The sequence below is a fragment of the Ruditapes philippinarum genome, unplaced genomic scaffold (assembly GCF_026571515.1).
Source record: "Ruditapes philippinarum isolate M1 unplaced genomic scaffold, ASM2657151v2 ctg3573_1_1_1_1, whole genome shotgun sequence".
Classification (NCBI taxonomy): Eukaryota; Metazoa; Mollusca; class Bivalvia; order Venerida; family Veneridae; genus Ruditapes; species Ruditapes philippinarum.
The window spans coordinates 17796-33515 of record NW_026860406.1 but is presented as its reverse complement, the minus strand read 5'-3'; the positions used below and the strand labels follow the sequence as shown (position 1 = coordinate 33515).

Genomic DNA, 15720 nt, shown 5'->3' with positions numbered 1-15720 from the left:
CCACTGTGTACTCCAGTAAACGGCTGCATTCGGAACTGCCTCGGCTATTATTTATAATAACCTCGGAAACAATACGGAGTGAAAATAGTTCTACCAAGTGGTTTCAGAGAGAGATTTAAAACGAATGTATATATAATTGACATCCAAAAGAAAATTAAGTCCGTTTCGTTACAATTATGATTGAAAATATATCTGACAACCATTTTTAATTTAAATATGCCCACTGATGTACAATTAAAACAAATGCGACTGAATGTCAACAGGTTGGCATTTCGTACTTAACCATAATGATAAATATACAAATATATGTATTGTTTACTTTTGTATCTATGAATTCACTTATTTTAGGTGGGCATTTACTTGATATATTGGAAATAAACTTGTCAACAACTCCCAGCATTAAATTACCATTTGTTTACATGTCTAGTTTCTTAGCGTAAGTAAGGCCGAAATACCGTATCCGTTTTGTGTATTAATACTATTGTGTTCGAGGTCCTTATCCGAAGACTTACGAAAAGGGCCGAGTAGATGCGATTGTAAATGGCTGCAGAAGCAGGATTTCAGAAGAAAAGACTTAAAAGTAAAAGGAATGTCCTTCCTGTTCATATCCGACAATATTAAGTAAAAATAGAAACAATCAAAAATGGACCTTTCTCTTTTCTTTAAAGCGGCCTTCAGCTTTTCTTAATATAATTTTAGACAAAGTGTGTCATATAATTGTCAAATCAAAAGACCTAAGGTGGAAAACGAAATTTGCCGACGCTAAAAATACATAAACAACAAGGAAATCACTCGATACCTCTAATCTATCGGTTCGCTCTCTATATGTAAATTAGTAAAATGGTTTCCTGCGGTGAACATTTTAATGATATAAAGATATTTCATTTAACTATTTTCAACATTATTTGGGGGGGGGGGGGGGATAAATAAACGTTTGTATCAGGAATATAGTTGACAATAATCGATCAATATAGAAGAAGGTATTTGGAAACTGGTGACCGTTGAAGAAAATGATTAAATAGGCCTACCATTAAATGAATAATTCCGAGCAAAAAATAAATTAAGTAAACACACAAGTTTACGCAGAAAATATCTCTATTTATTATGGCAGATGCCACTACGAATATTTTAATTTTGTAGATTTTCAGTTTAAACAATTTATTGTTTGTAAAATTTGAGATAGATATTAAGGAAACATTGATAATTTTCAAACACATCATTCAAGTTTTTTCACCTTAAACGGTAAAATAATTATAGAAAATTAGAAATATCACGTAATAGTTTTTTGTTCTCAATTAGGTATAATTCGGACTAATTCCCTACAGGTGAATCCGTAACGTACCGGCTAACGGTATTTTGCTGGGTTTTCGAAAAGGTCAATTAACCAATCATATACGGTTTACAGATCACATGCTCCTCCATGTACCGAAAACAGGTCACGTGCTCCTCCATGCCTCAAAAGTTAAACGCGTACCAATACCCTGCGGTCTCCAGACCGCAGGGAATAAGTAAAGCGGTCGACTAGTTTCCCATTTTCTATTTTTAGAAACGAACGTCACTGACGCGCTTTAATTAAATAGATATCGGGACGCTGTTTAACAGTGGTATGATGCACTTTTTCAACATAAAATTACTGAAATACTTAATTTGAAACAACAAAGCATTGTTTTTCTAATTTTCTTACAGAAAATAAAAGCTGTAGACTGCTTAAAGTGCGGTTGTTTTCATGGTCAAGTTTTTTTGTGAAGCCTTTCCTCCAAATATACAAGACTTATACAAAAATAGAACTCGCTTGTTACAGACAAAAGAAATGAAGACAAAAAAACCTTGCAAAGTGTTGAAAGTAAGCGCAATGAACGAGAATACCGACATTTTAAAGAACGCGTCAACAATCAAAAGGGGCCAAGCGATACCAAGAAGGGTTGATAGACGCATATACACAAAAACATCACGCCTTTCAGATGAACGTTCTAATTGCGGATCGCTCAAGATCCTGTTCATTGAAAAAACTGTTTTCAAGAAGAACAGGATATTCAACAGGAAAACAAAAACACAAGGGCATATAAAAGATATTATTATAGAAATGTAGTGTGTAAGGAAACAAATGGTTCTGCCATAGCCAAAGTCATCCCCATCAGACAGTGCCAGATGTATACATATTGTTAATACAATAACCAAAACGGGTAACAGGTACGTGTAAAGAAGATACAACACGCTTGTTTTCCGAGATGCCACAAACAAAAATACAGATTTGGAACTAAATACGCGGTACATATGAAAAGAACAAACGTTCATTGAACAAAATGTAGCGAGCCAAAAGAAATGGATCATAATTCCAACCACAGGGCAAAAAATCATATCTGTTGGTTGCCAGATTCCAAATTTAAGGGTTAACTGGGCAAAGAATAGTGAAAATATTAGACTCATATTATTTATGCCCGGAACTGTCCGTAGAGATGGGAAAATTAGGTAAGTTATGAAAGCAAGCAATATAGCCAGCAATGATAGAATAGTGCAGACATTATCAAAAACTTTATAGATTTTTTGAAGTAATGGTATCTGTAATACCTTTTGGACATTTGCTTTAAAATCTTCTAAACAAATTCTTACTCGCCCATCTAATATATCATAATCCTCAACTTTATTTTTGGTATTCAGAAGTAGTAAAGTATTTGAAACATTATCAATTTCGTACTCATTTTCAAAAAGCTCTATTTGAGGACAAGTCAAAAGTTTGCTGACAATAAATTCTTTTGAAATAAAAGTACTATCATTATCATAGCTTACTCTAAAACAAAAATGTAAATGCAGATTTCGATAACGACGCAAATAAAATAATTGAACACCGGACTGGCCTACAATAAAAGTACTTGGTGCGCTTTCCAATGACCAAATAAGCTTATTTTCAACTACAGATAAAGATTTAGTAAAATGAATGATTATCTTAATTTTAATTTCAATATTTGAGCCAATAAATATTTCTGAAATAGTGTTTTCGGAGCAAATCGTGTCTGTCCTCACTTTACAATCTGTAAAAGAGTATGAAATGGTCTCGTTCAGCTGATACCGAATAACGTCTTGGATAATGGCACAAATGTCCGCAATTTCAATGACATCTAGATTTAAGGCAAGTGCTTGATACGTGCTGGCATCTTTTACTAAAGCCGTCCTTTTTTCTAATTTGGAGACCGCAACATTGAAGGTTAGATGATACAGAACATTTCCGTTAGTTTCAAATTCATGTCTACAGTCATTGTTGATCAAAATATGGCCATGTGAGCAAACTATCTCACGACAAGAATCCTGAAAAGAAGAGTAATCACATGTTACATTTGATAATAAATGTCACAGATGATCTGAATATGATTAACAATACGTGTATATACCAAAAAGGTTTAATTATAATTCTCGCCTAAGATTTATGTGAATATTCGATGAATAAGTGGTCGATAGAGCAGTAGTCCGAGTTCTTAACGAGTACGCGACCTCGGGGCAAATTGTGAATAATTAAACTAAGCAACTTAATATTAAAGCATATTATGCGTCAGAAATTAATTAATTTTTACTAAACATGAATTTTATAACGTTTAAATGATGGTTTAAGAGCATCTTAGATGCCTGTTTCCATGCAGAAAATAGCGCTAAATGTTAAACATTATGTCACAAAAATAGCAAAAATGTAAACAAAGGTAGTATTTTGACTTCCATATAAAATACTTAATCACTATAAATGAACAAATTGCCAAAAAGCAACAGAAGATGAAGACAGTTCAGGTAATTGGCCAATGAGTAGCTTGTTGGAAAGTATAAAAGAAAATACCAAAAATAAAAAAAAAAGATTATGAGAAATAAAAATGAGAACATTTTTTAAAACATTTATACCACTGCTCTGTCTGTCGGAGCATTATACGCACGAAGAATGTCCTATCATTAGCTGCATCATATTAAAATGCCAAGAGAGATACTTTAACCCTTTTCTCCTTTCATATTATAAGTGGTATTGATGTAATTCAACTGCTTTGTCATCCAGGAATGTTTTCTTTGAACAAAGTATCATTCCTTTTTACATGAAGTCTTTTTTTCAAATTCAGGATAGCAGTATGAAGAAATGACTGAAGTGGTAAAGAGCAATGAGTGTCATCTACGGGTCATGACAAACTTATCTGTAGAAATATAGCGTACGATGTGTTCGTATGAAAGGACTGGTCACTGAGATCTTAAACATACTGCCGCTCATCTACTTGACATGGCTATCGTTCCATGTAGTTATGAGCGTTATAAGTCTTTAAGAAAGTGAGATGATCAGATGTTTTCAAGCAGATATAAATGATAAGATCTTAAATCGTATAAGTGAGTTACGATAACTACATTTAAAAAATCAAAACAATCCTCTTTCTTATTTGTTAAAGTACTTATATAGTACGTCATTCATTTTTCAAATTATAATGAATTAAAAACGAACGTTTCCATGTACATGACATATGATTTGGTATCACTTTGAAATAAATTTTAGATAAGATTTTAAATATGAAATGAGTGAAAAATAAAATGAAATCATGCAGAATACAAGAGATGTTTAAAGGTTATAAACTTACGTTTGTGTTTATTGTTGATCTGTCCATGGATTGAGCACAATATTGTGATATATTAGACGACTGTTGTCTTTCTCCTTGTAAGATATCTTCCAAATCATAATTTGAGTTAGGTATTGAAAACAACTTTCTATACGAACCAAAATAAAAACTTCCTGCTGTACTTTGGCACGACAATTGGTCGATCCATGGAAAGTCAATGCAGTCGTCGATATCATCTTCCAGTATACTAGTGAAATAAGAATAGGGAACTCCTGTTGGGTAAAACCAAATTGAACAGTCGCTCTCACGTACAGCTTCGAGAAATGAAAAGGTGTCCAGAAAAAGATTAGCCCCAAAAAAGATAGGGCAGACGGTCTTTATCAAAAAATCGAACCCAGTTGCCCTATCATCAATGAATTCTACCTTATAAGCGTTGCCATTGTTGCAAATGAAGCACGGCAACGAATTATCTGTTACGTTTGATGATATTGAGAATGAATTAATTTGATTTGTTGTATAAGATTCGCAGATGTTATTCATCTTGACCGACTCATCGCAAAGAAAAATATGAAAGATGAACCTTGAAAGTAATTCTTCTTTCGCATAACTCGAATTTCCATTTTCTTTTGCGACGCTGTACTTTTCTGAGAAATCAGAACAATTATAAATTGGACCCTTGACAAGGTTTGTTTGTTTTAGAGTGTTGTTGCCTCTACAATCTGATAATGGGCCCTCTGTTTTCGTGTCGTAACCAGTTTGAATATGAATTGGGATGGTGCATGAATGTTCAGTTTGGTCGAGTCTAATTGTTTCATGTAACGATGTTTCATAAAAGAAACCACTAATACGTGATGTATTCTTACATGAATTTTCAATATGGAAGAATTGACCAATCGCTCTAGCAACAATGTTTTCGTCGATATTCTGAACAAGTACCCATGTTTCCAGCAATCCTACTCTGACATATACAAACGGATAAGGTCTACTGTTACATAAAAGGCAGAACACATTTTTATATGGTAGATAATAGGTGGTTTGTTCATTTGTTATGCATGCATTCCGAATCTTTTCATTACTGTATGCGCTATCACATGTGCTTATAGTAATTTTATTCAAGTGGTATTGTATAGACAGTCCTGGATTACAAATGTAACAAAAAACATTTTTGTAGTCTCCAAATGTCAAAGACAAATGTTGGCATGCAAAATCAATGTACGGATCAAACTTTTCCCAAAGACCCGTGATATTACACTTGTCCACTTTTTCTTTTTCTTTTAAGTATTTTTTCATTAATATGTACATTGGACCATCGCAAACGGCTTGGCTAGGAACGGTTGGATATGTAACAGAGAGTCTAATTTCACAATTTCGTTCAGCAAGGTGTCGTAAAAGTTCGTCAAAAGAATTGATAATGACTTCCTCGAAAAAATCCTGTAAATTTTTGACAATAGAATGTCGTGTTCCATGTTGCCAACGACTTGTTATCCCCGTTACATTGGGCAAACTCCACAGTTTGATATGTCAGTCCGGTCAAGAAGGATGTGACAGGTAAAATACTCTCACGTTGCTTGGTCATATTGTGTGAAGCTACCCAGGATTGTGGACATGACGCAATCATTGAAAATTTCTCTTCATTATAGAACTCTTTACCTTTATGTTTTACGGAACTGACACAGTCATATTGAAGGTAGCCATATATCACATCTGGACAGCAATTATTATTTATGACACAGTCTTGTTCACAACTACAATTAGGACATTGGATAGGAAGGTTAAAAAGATCATATTCAGTCAATGTGTCAATAAATGATTCATTTTTATCGCCACATATTGTTACTGTTGGACAAACCTTCATATATTCTCTGATAACATAGTCCATATCAAAGTCAAATCCAAGTAGATTTTTGTAAATATGAGAAAAATTTTCCTCATCACTACCATCACAAAACATTTCTGAGCTGAGGTATATTACCATCACCAAGAAGAAACATTTATGTAGTAATGCCAACATTGTGGAAAGTTCTACTGGAAACCTGAAAAGCAAATGTTTCATGTCGCCATTAAGATTTGAGAAGAAACGCTTATATATATAAGGTATTCAATTTCAAAAACAGTAGTTGTTACTTTTGCATTTACATGTTAATGCCAAATTAACTTTACTTGTACGAAACTCTTGTATGTATATTAAACAAATAACCGTAAATGCAATCATGATTGTTGATCATCTTTAACCTTCTTTATTAATTCTTAACAAATAGGAGAGATTTTCTAAAACCTATCCATTCAAATTCATTCAGCAAATTATACATTTTTATTTTGTTTGACCGTTTCGACAACCTTGATAATTTGTACTAACAACCATCCATACAAATTTTGATAGTAATGGACAATTAAAAATTCAGGTAAATTGCAATTTCAACACGGGTCATCAGAGGGCTGTTAACCAACGCATTTACTGCAATGCGGCATACAGCAGCTGTCCAGCGAGTTTCATCCGTTGACGTCAAGCCGTGCTAGCAACTTATACAGCTACCAACAACGGAGTGCTGTATATAGCTACATTGTCACACGTTGTCGCATTATGCTCTGGTCAACACTAAACCAATCACCATCCAATATAATTATCAACAATGTGACGACCAGCATCTTGATGTAACTCAAAAAGGCAAAAGAAAAGGGTTCTCGTATTTTACTAAAACATCCAGATGGAATTAATCGGTAAGATCGTCTACCAACGACTATTATCTTGTTTAATTACAATACTCCTACCATAGAAAGATTTGCTTTTTAATTAAGCAGGACATTGTATTTTGATTCGCTCCATGCATATACAATGATTGTCATATACAATGATTGTTCATCAAACCAAATGACGTCAGTTATTAATACACTCAGTGTAGTTAAACATCTTTTTGTCAACTCTCTTTAATATAAGCATGTTAGAATAGAAATAGATTTAAATTGTTCCTGCATTAAAGTATAATAATGAAAATGCTTTGTTATTAATCACTCAGACTTTTGGGCCTTCGTGGTTATTTTCCTGTGCAATTGAACTCACACGGTGCATTTTTCTACAACAATGTACCCAAAATTAAAAGAAAAAGTCAGAGACCATGGATTATAATAATGAGGTTGGTGACAGTATCGACCCTTTCCAAAATAAACTTTGGCACATTAATTTCTTTTAACAAATTTGGAGATTAAGTATTTATTTAAATTTGCATTTTTATTTTTGAATATTGTATAATAAACAATATTGAATTTGATCACATATTTTTAGGTAATTTTACTATATTTACTATATTTGAGGATAAAGCTTATTTTTAATGTACACGCATTATAAATACTTTTAAAATAGAGGAAACAGAATACCTAAAGAAAAGTCCAACATGGACAGGCTCGGTTTGATTGAGCCTTTTCATGGACGGTACCGGTAGTGGTAATTTCAAGCTACCGTTTAAGCCAGACTTATAGCTACATGCACAGGCTATCTTATACATAACAAGTAAAATACAAATATAATGATAATAATGATAATGACAATAATGATAATGATAATAATGATAATAATAATAATAATAATAAATAAATAAATAATAATAATAAAAGTGTTACGTACCACAACACTAACAACCTTGTGTCATTCCTTCAAGTTTCCCCTGAACTGTCTTCTCCAAATGTGTACCACGGAAAATGTCGTCTACTTCACGACACTAAATAAATAGCAGTAACGTCACTAACAGGCGTTCCTTTCAGATAAAAAAGCACCAATAAATGAGCATAAATATCCGTGATACTTTGAATAAAACAAAACAACATTTTTCATTTGATACCGTTCACTCGGTTGTGCATAAACAATGACAACCACATAAATCTTTGTTATCTAGTTGTATTTTGTCTGATAGATTTACAATACATTTCCCCATTAGAATATTCATTAAATGAACGAATACATATGGTTTGTTGTTTTCAGCAATGCAATGTTATATCTTAACTCATTACATTAGGTAGGTAATCCAAATAGTTTATTTTAAGATGTCATAACCTCGTTTATCCATTTTGTAAGTTCGAGTCACACAAAATATGTGACACGAGTTGTCAAAAACAATGCTTCACATAGCATTGTGTGTATCTGAATCTAAATTTGTAATTTTCTTTAATTTTATTATCTGGACTATCTCAAAAAACTGACTCACTTTCAGAAAAGGTGAGTCACATATTTGATAAATAATCAGAAATTGACAATTATCGAACTTTAAGCATATAGATGCCAAAACTGTATTTGAAGTTTTCTTCCTGGGCTCGTATTTTTTTAGACTTGTATACAATTTAAGCTAAATATAGATTTCAAAGACTGTACTCTATCAACGAGCTCTCACTAACTAGAATCCGGACCAAATCTGTAATAATTGCTGGAAATAACGGAGCTGGAAAGTTGCGTTTCGTATTGGGTTATCTAGTATTTATGCACAAAGGATAGCAAGTAATTGTATGAGATAATTTTTATGTAGAAGATTCACTATGCAGTAAATCACACAAGATCCTTGATCCATGAAATCAATATATGATAATTAAATCATACATGATAAGAAGGGAAAGAATGATGATGATGGTGATAATGATGCTGATGATGATGATGATGATGATGATACTACTACTACTACTACTACTACTACTAATAATAATAATAATAATAAAAATAATAAATGATTATAATGATGATCATAATCATAAAATAGAAATTATAATAATAATAATAATAATAATAATAATAATAAGACAATATATATGCATAATGAGTATTCTGTACTTACAGATGAATAAAATTTTTGATGCTGGCAAAATATCTAATTTTGTGGTTTTTTTTTTTTTCTTTTTTCTTTTTTTAAGCTTTCTATTAAAAAGTTGCAAGATCTTTTGTAGTTTTCGCTATTAAATTAATTCAAGAATATTTAAAAGTTTGGGCGTTTGTCATATATTTTTTTCTTTGCTTTTGTCATCTGACCACAGAATTATTATATTTGTAATTATTGTATGTAACGAGATACAGTAAATGTATAAGTTATCGAAATAAACTATTTCTTCTTCTTCTTCATATAATTTTTGCTATATTGTTTCCTTAAATCAAATAAAATAAAATATATTATAAAAAGCCGTCCAGTTAGCTCAATAGGTAGAGCATTGGACTGTGAATCGGGCGACTGGGGTTTGATTCCCGGACGGCGCATGTCACTTTCATTGTGATTGATCATGGAATCCTTTCTACGGTCATTCGCACTGTACTGTAGAGAGTGTACAGAAGTTTCAGTTCCTTGCGAAAGTGAAGGCAACTAGTACTGGTAAACTGCTTGACAGCCTGCCAAGGAACGATGCGGTGGTTGAACTGGTGATTTCCATGTGGCTAACTGTCGTGATCCGGAGTGAAAACACCACACCACTACATTATTAAATAAAATAAATAAATAAATAAATAAAAAGAAATGAATGCTTTTTCATGTTAATAATTATTCAAGGTAACGAAAAATATGAGACTAACTGAGCCCGAGAATATTTTGAATAATAGAACCTAGGAATTTGATAAAAAAATGTATGGGATTGAACCAATTTAAGAATGTAACAATGTACTTTATTGCCTATTGCTGACTTCACAAAATCGTTTAAATTATTGAATTTTTTTCAAAAATGAAGCAATTTACGCCATGACATGCGGAAAATATGAGCAATAAATAAAAGATGGAAATAAGATATTTTGTCACATAAGTGGTATCTGATCGGTTAATAGTCTGTATTTTTGTTACATTATTATTGAAGTCGTTTAAATAATTCTTTGTCATTATTTTGACGATAACGTTTTTCATTATTCAAATTGATTTGATAAAAATATAACAATTTTAGGTGAAGAAATTTATAATATTTTTCTTTACAAGAACAGGCAAGATATGAAAATTGAAAAAATAGATTTAGAAAACAATATAGAGGAAATCAATCTATTTTATGTTTATTATTAATTTTACTATTCTTTATATCACGTGGCAAATCTATTGATAATCACCCAATAACTTATATTAGCTTTCTGGTTTAATATTGTAATAAGTGCTAGAACAGTTATTACATTTTCGATAACATGCAAAAACATTTATTACCATGTGGATCGTATGTCTTATTAAGTGATGGAGTTATATGGGAGTTTATTACCGTATCATGTTCTTTAAATTTATATCTTAAATGTTTTTATAAAATGAATAAATTCGATGCCACGGGAAACATGTATTACTTGATGTTTTTATTCGCAATAATATTTTATGATTTTTAAAAGTATTTATTACAAATAGCCTAGAATTATTGGGAACATCTGAAACTGAGGGCCGAGGGTTCAAACCTTACTAGTTTAAAAACTACAAAAAATATATAAACATTATGTAATGATGTATGCATCTCTCAGGTCCTTCTTACAAGGAAAATGTGTTTCATTTTAATAATTAATCAATAAATATTATAGGTCGTGGATAAATAATGCAATTTAATTACAAATACGGTACATGTCATAACTTAAGATCTAGCAAAAGTTTCTTTCTTTATATTGAAAAGATCTTAGAAAATTTTGGCTCTGGCAATCGTTAAGTAAGAAAATGGTCAAACAAGTGTGTAGGTGCTGTGTACCGAATTTCAGGGACTTAAGGTGTGTATCTCAACGTAAGTCAACAGTAACTTAAAATATACAAACTACCAATAAGGACATGGTGTCATGCTAAAATTCTGGCAGCGAGTTTAGATACAAAATACTGGTGAAAAATCTTTTACATCATTTTGCAGTTTTTGCTAAAAAGGATGTCCATGTCAATAAACTCCGTTAGGCTTATTCACGTTCATACATCAAAGTCGAATTTTATTTTACATATGAGCAAATGCTATCAAACGCATACATTGTATTTCGTAATTTAGATTATTTCTCCGTGATGTAATAAAAGTAAGTGGCTAATTAGCATAGCGTGGAAGCTAATAACATGAAATAGGTTTAGGGTCCGAATCCTGGGTCAAAGAGACTAGAAGCAATTTCTTAGAATATATACTTTTAATAAAGACAAAGGTATGTTTTGTTTCTAATAATTACTGGGCCGCTATAGTTAAATAACCCAAACTCTTGTCCATTATAAACCTCCGTAATGATCGTGTTAAACATGCAAACACAATTTTATCTATAAAAAATGTTAACACACACGCAGCAATTAATAAAAAAATCTAAGGTAACATCCTTTTCCTTTATCATAACCTGTGCAAAGCTATGTCCAAAACGAGTAACACGGCATTACGGGATAAACACTCGATTGTGAGTAAAGGTAAATACATATAAAAATGCCTAAATTATTGTTGAATAAATTGAAGATTTCCTCGGCAAAAATGTATTAATAATCTTATTTTAAAAGTTGTTGCCTTCAGCACCAATGATTTAAACCCTCATTCGAGAGTGAAGGCTTTTGCCGAATTAACCATCACAATTTCCAAAGACAAAAAGAAAACTGCATTGAAATAGAAAAGCGGATTGAGAAACATTTAACATCCAAAGTTGTTGTCCTTATCGATATTTCTCTGTTTTATATAATTCCAAGGGCAATAATTTCTGACTAAATAGTTGTAGCAAAAGTGGTCAACAGCTTAAATTGTTACCCGTCCGGTGAATTCTAATACATGTACATATACTAGTAATTAAACAATGATTTGATTGTGGAAATTTCATTTGGACTATGGGGTCGTTGCAATTTGGGGTACTTAATTATTTTCATAACATCTATTTACGACATATTCTATTTATAGGATTTACGTTTAAAGATTACATTTGAGTCATTTATATATGAAATTCCTAAGACTATTCTTACCAATCAGGTTTTGATTAATATGTCATCCGGATGGATACATTATTTTGTTATTGACTTTTTACATACATGTATCACTTTCTTCTACAAAAAATATTAATGAAGCATAATTATTGTTGACAATATTGTTGAAACAACACATTGAAGGTAAAACGAGTTCAAGGCACTCTTGCTCAAAGAACACCTTTAACACCGTCGGTGTTCCGATTCAGATCAGGTTTGCGCCTTCCGACGAGCACTTTTTTGTGCGCTAAATTTTATAAAACTTTAATGTAAGTGGTTCGCTTTTCTGATGATATAAAAATATTTTTCAGGTATTTTCAAAACAAAACCCATACTTCAACCTACTTTTACAACATGTATATTTACTTTCTCAACTCACTAGAATATATTTTTAATGAGTAAATGCAAAGTTGAAAACGAGTTGAATCTTGATAAAAATGTTTAATTTTATATATGAGTCATTTGTATGGTTACTGATTTATCTTCCATGTCGTATTTTTGGTTCGAGGGTTGCCGGACGAAAATATGACTATGTGACCGTTTTGTCATACTTTCATTCAGAGGGGCGTCAAACGAAAATATTTCATTAAATGTATGACCACATTTTCATACTTTCGCTCCGAATTTAGAAAATGATTTTCAGAACTTTTAGAAATCACCCTATATCAACAATGACTTAACCTGACTTTTACATATTTGCATGCGAAATGATAGCACCGGAAATCGCATACATGATTTGAAGCGAGACATCAATGTATAAAAGGGTGCGTTGAGCAGGTGTGCAGGGTTTAAAGAGAAAGGAAAACAATGTTTGTTTGTTTGTTTTTGATTTTTTTTAGTTTTGTTTTTTTAAGAAACTTGATTGATTTCCCTTTTTTGAAGAAAACAAAAGAGCAATATAATTGATATACTCTTAATCTGTTTTTATTTTAGAACAAAGCATAATACATGTGTGCTGAAAACACCAGCTGTCCGCATATTCAACACAAAGAAAGCATTTAAATAATAAAAACATACTTATAAGTATTAAAAACTATACTAATAAGTATTAAAAACTTTACTAATAAGTATTAAAAACTACGTCAACAGTATGAAAACTAAACGCTTGAAAAGAACTACTTAGTAGTGATAAAAAACCCTCATAACTTATAAAAAGGTACAATCAATATACAATGTATATAATAAATACAGTTAAATGCCGTGATATGTGGTGAAAAAAACAACATGTATTAATAAGCGGTAAAAACTATTTAAAAGTTACATCAGTAATAAGCACTATACACAAGTATAAAGACATAGCTTAAATCAATTATAATTACATATTTACAAAGTTTATGATTATGAAAGAAAATATTTATAACATTAATTTGATGTCACGCTCAAACACGTTTATATTGCATGATATTTTGCCACGGTATAAACGTGCACAATAAATTCAGAGTCTTTTCTGCAAGATACCAGCCATATTCGAAGACTGACGAAAAGGGCCGAAAAGTTGAGATTTGGTATCAGCATGCCTTGCAACAATATAGTATTACAAAAACAACTGCAATAAGAGTTAATACTCCTCCAAACACGACTTGACCGATCCACCATGGCCCTCCACCAGAACTGAAATGAAAAATGAAAATAAAAGCATATTTAGTAACGAAATGTCTAAATACAAGTTTATGGGTCAATCAACAGAATTGATATACTTTACTCAGATTTGATATTAGAAAATATTGATAATTGCTACACAGTAAATTTGTAAATTATTCCTCAATTTTATCCCAAAATGTGGTTGTTTCTTTGCAAAATCAGCATGTTTAAAAGTTTATCTATGTACCATGTATTTCTATACTGATACGAGCATTTATATATTGTTAAAGCAATGAAAAAGTCAATAGCTGTTTTTTCTTAGTGAACACGGGGCTTGCTTTATTACTCACAATAGTCTTTTGAAAGTGATCTTAAAAAGCCGAAGGCCAAGCTTTTTTGTCTTTGGAACCAGACATGTAAAAATTCCAGAGTAGCCTCTAAAAATGACAACTCAATGCACTACACCGAATAAGAAGGACGTCGGAGATATAGATCTAAGGGGAAAACAGTAACTGAAAATATGTAATTAATTGATGTTTTATTTCCACATTTTTTCACTGGTTGGACTTGTTAATTTAAATACATTAGACACTTTTAGGATATGTTTTTTGTGTGTTTGTTTTTTTATCCCTTTAATTACCAAAATAAAAGCGGGAACATTTTCCATTTTGAACTATGTCCAAAAGCCTGTACAATGATATAAGAAAATATATTACTAGAGAGTGTATTACTAATGCCAATTCAATGAATTTTTCTGTGTAAATGTATAGCAAAGATAGGCGTTTATTGTTAAAAGTTGCAGTATTCTGTAAGAAATATATATTTATATATATTTCTTACAGAATACTGCAACTTTTATCAATATACTACTATCTGTATATATATATATGATCAATTAAGTAAATGATAGCTAAGCTTATTTTCATAATGAAACACTTTTGTTTTTGATTTACATTTGTCATCTAGTACATAAGTATATTTTGTTTTCTATGTGACTGATGCCACTAAGAGGCCCAGCGTTTCAATAAACTGTTCGGCATTAGTAAATCTAATACGTACCCACTTGAACCTCCTGCTCTCCCGCCCCTATATCTACCACCACGCCCACCGCCACGCCCACCACCTCTACATTCAGCTTGATAATCTAGATAAATGAAAGTTTGGTTTAAACATATCTTATTCAACATAACATTTAACATGTGAACAATATTTACTAAATAAATTTTGGTATTGGGGAGAAAGCTATAAAAATGATAGTTTACAAAGTCATTTCTCTTAAATATCTTTTTAAATGAGTTATTTCCATAAATCTTACATTCATCGGTTTATTCACTTAGAAAAGTTAAAGGTTTATTTCATATAGTACTAATTCGAAGATTTGTCAGAATTTTACATAGATCTATATCAAAAATGAAAATATTTATTTTGAAAAAAAAAAAAAGAAGAAGATTTTAATAAATAAAACATTTAACGTACCTTGTAATAAAACGGCAAATATAGTTATAAAAACAATCAACTTTATAGAGAAAAATCTAAATCCCATAGTAGTGTAACTTAAAATTGATAAATTTCACAAAACTGTTTCTAATATTTATCTATTCGCACCCTTTTTATTCGAAAATTTACAAATTTTGAAATACACATACGTAATAAGTTATCAGAGGTATTGATTTTGTTCTAAATTTAGAAAC

The 15720-nt window shown here is 31.4% G+C and overlaps 2 protein-coding genes across 2 annotated transcripts; both read right to left on the bottom strand.

The window, feature by feature from the left end:
- Positions 1-1014: 1014 nt before the first annotated feature.
- Positions 1015-3324, bottom strand: LOC132759932 (uncharacterized; the record flags this gene model as incomplete). Its single annotated transcript, XM_060751808.1, has 1 exon — positions 1015-3324. A coding segment is annotated over one exon (1617 nt), but the record flags the coding sequence as incomplete, so codon positions are not given.
- A 2563-nt stretch (positions 3325-5887) lies between these two features.
- LOC132759938 (uncharacterized) lies at positions 5888-6622 on the bottom strand. The gene has a single exon (XM_060751817.1). The coding sequence runs from the start codon at positions 6583-6585 to the stop codon at positions 5971-5973; it is 615 nt and encodes a 204-aa protein (XP_060607800.1). The 5' UTR covers positions 6586-6622; the 3' UTR covers positions 5888-5970.
- Between the last annotated feature and the right edge of the window lie 9098 nt (positions 6623-15720).

Excerpts from the sequence above, each read along its gene's own strand:
- LOC132759938 (XM_060751817.1), bottom strand. The coding sequence starts at position 6,585 with ATGTTGGCATTACTACATAAATGTTTCTTCTTGGTGATGGTAATATAC.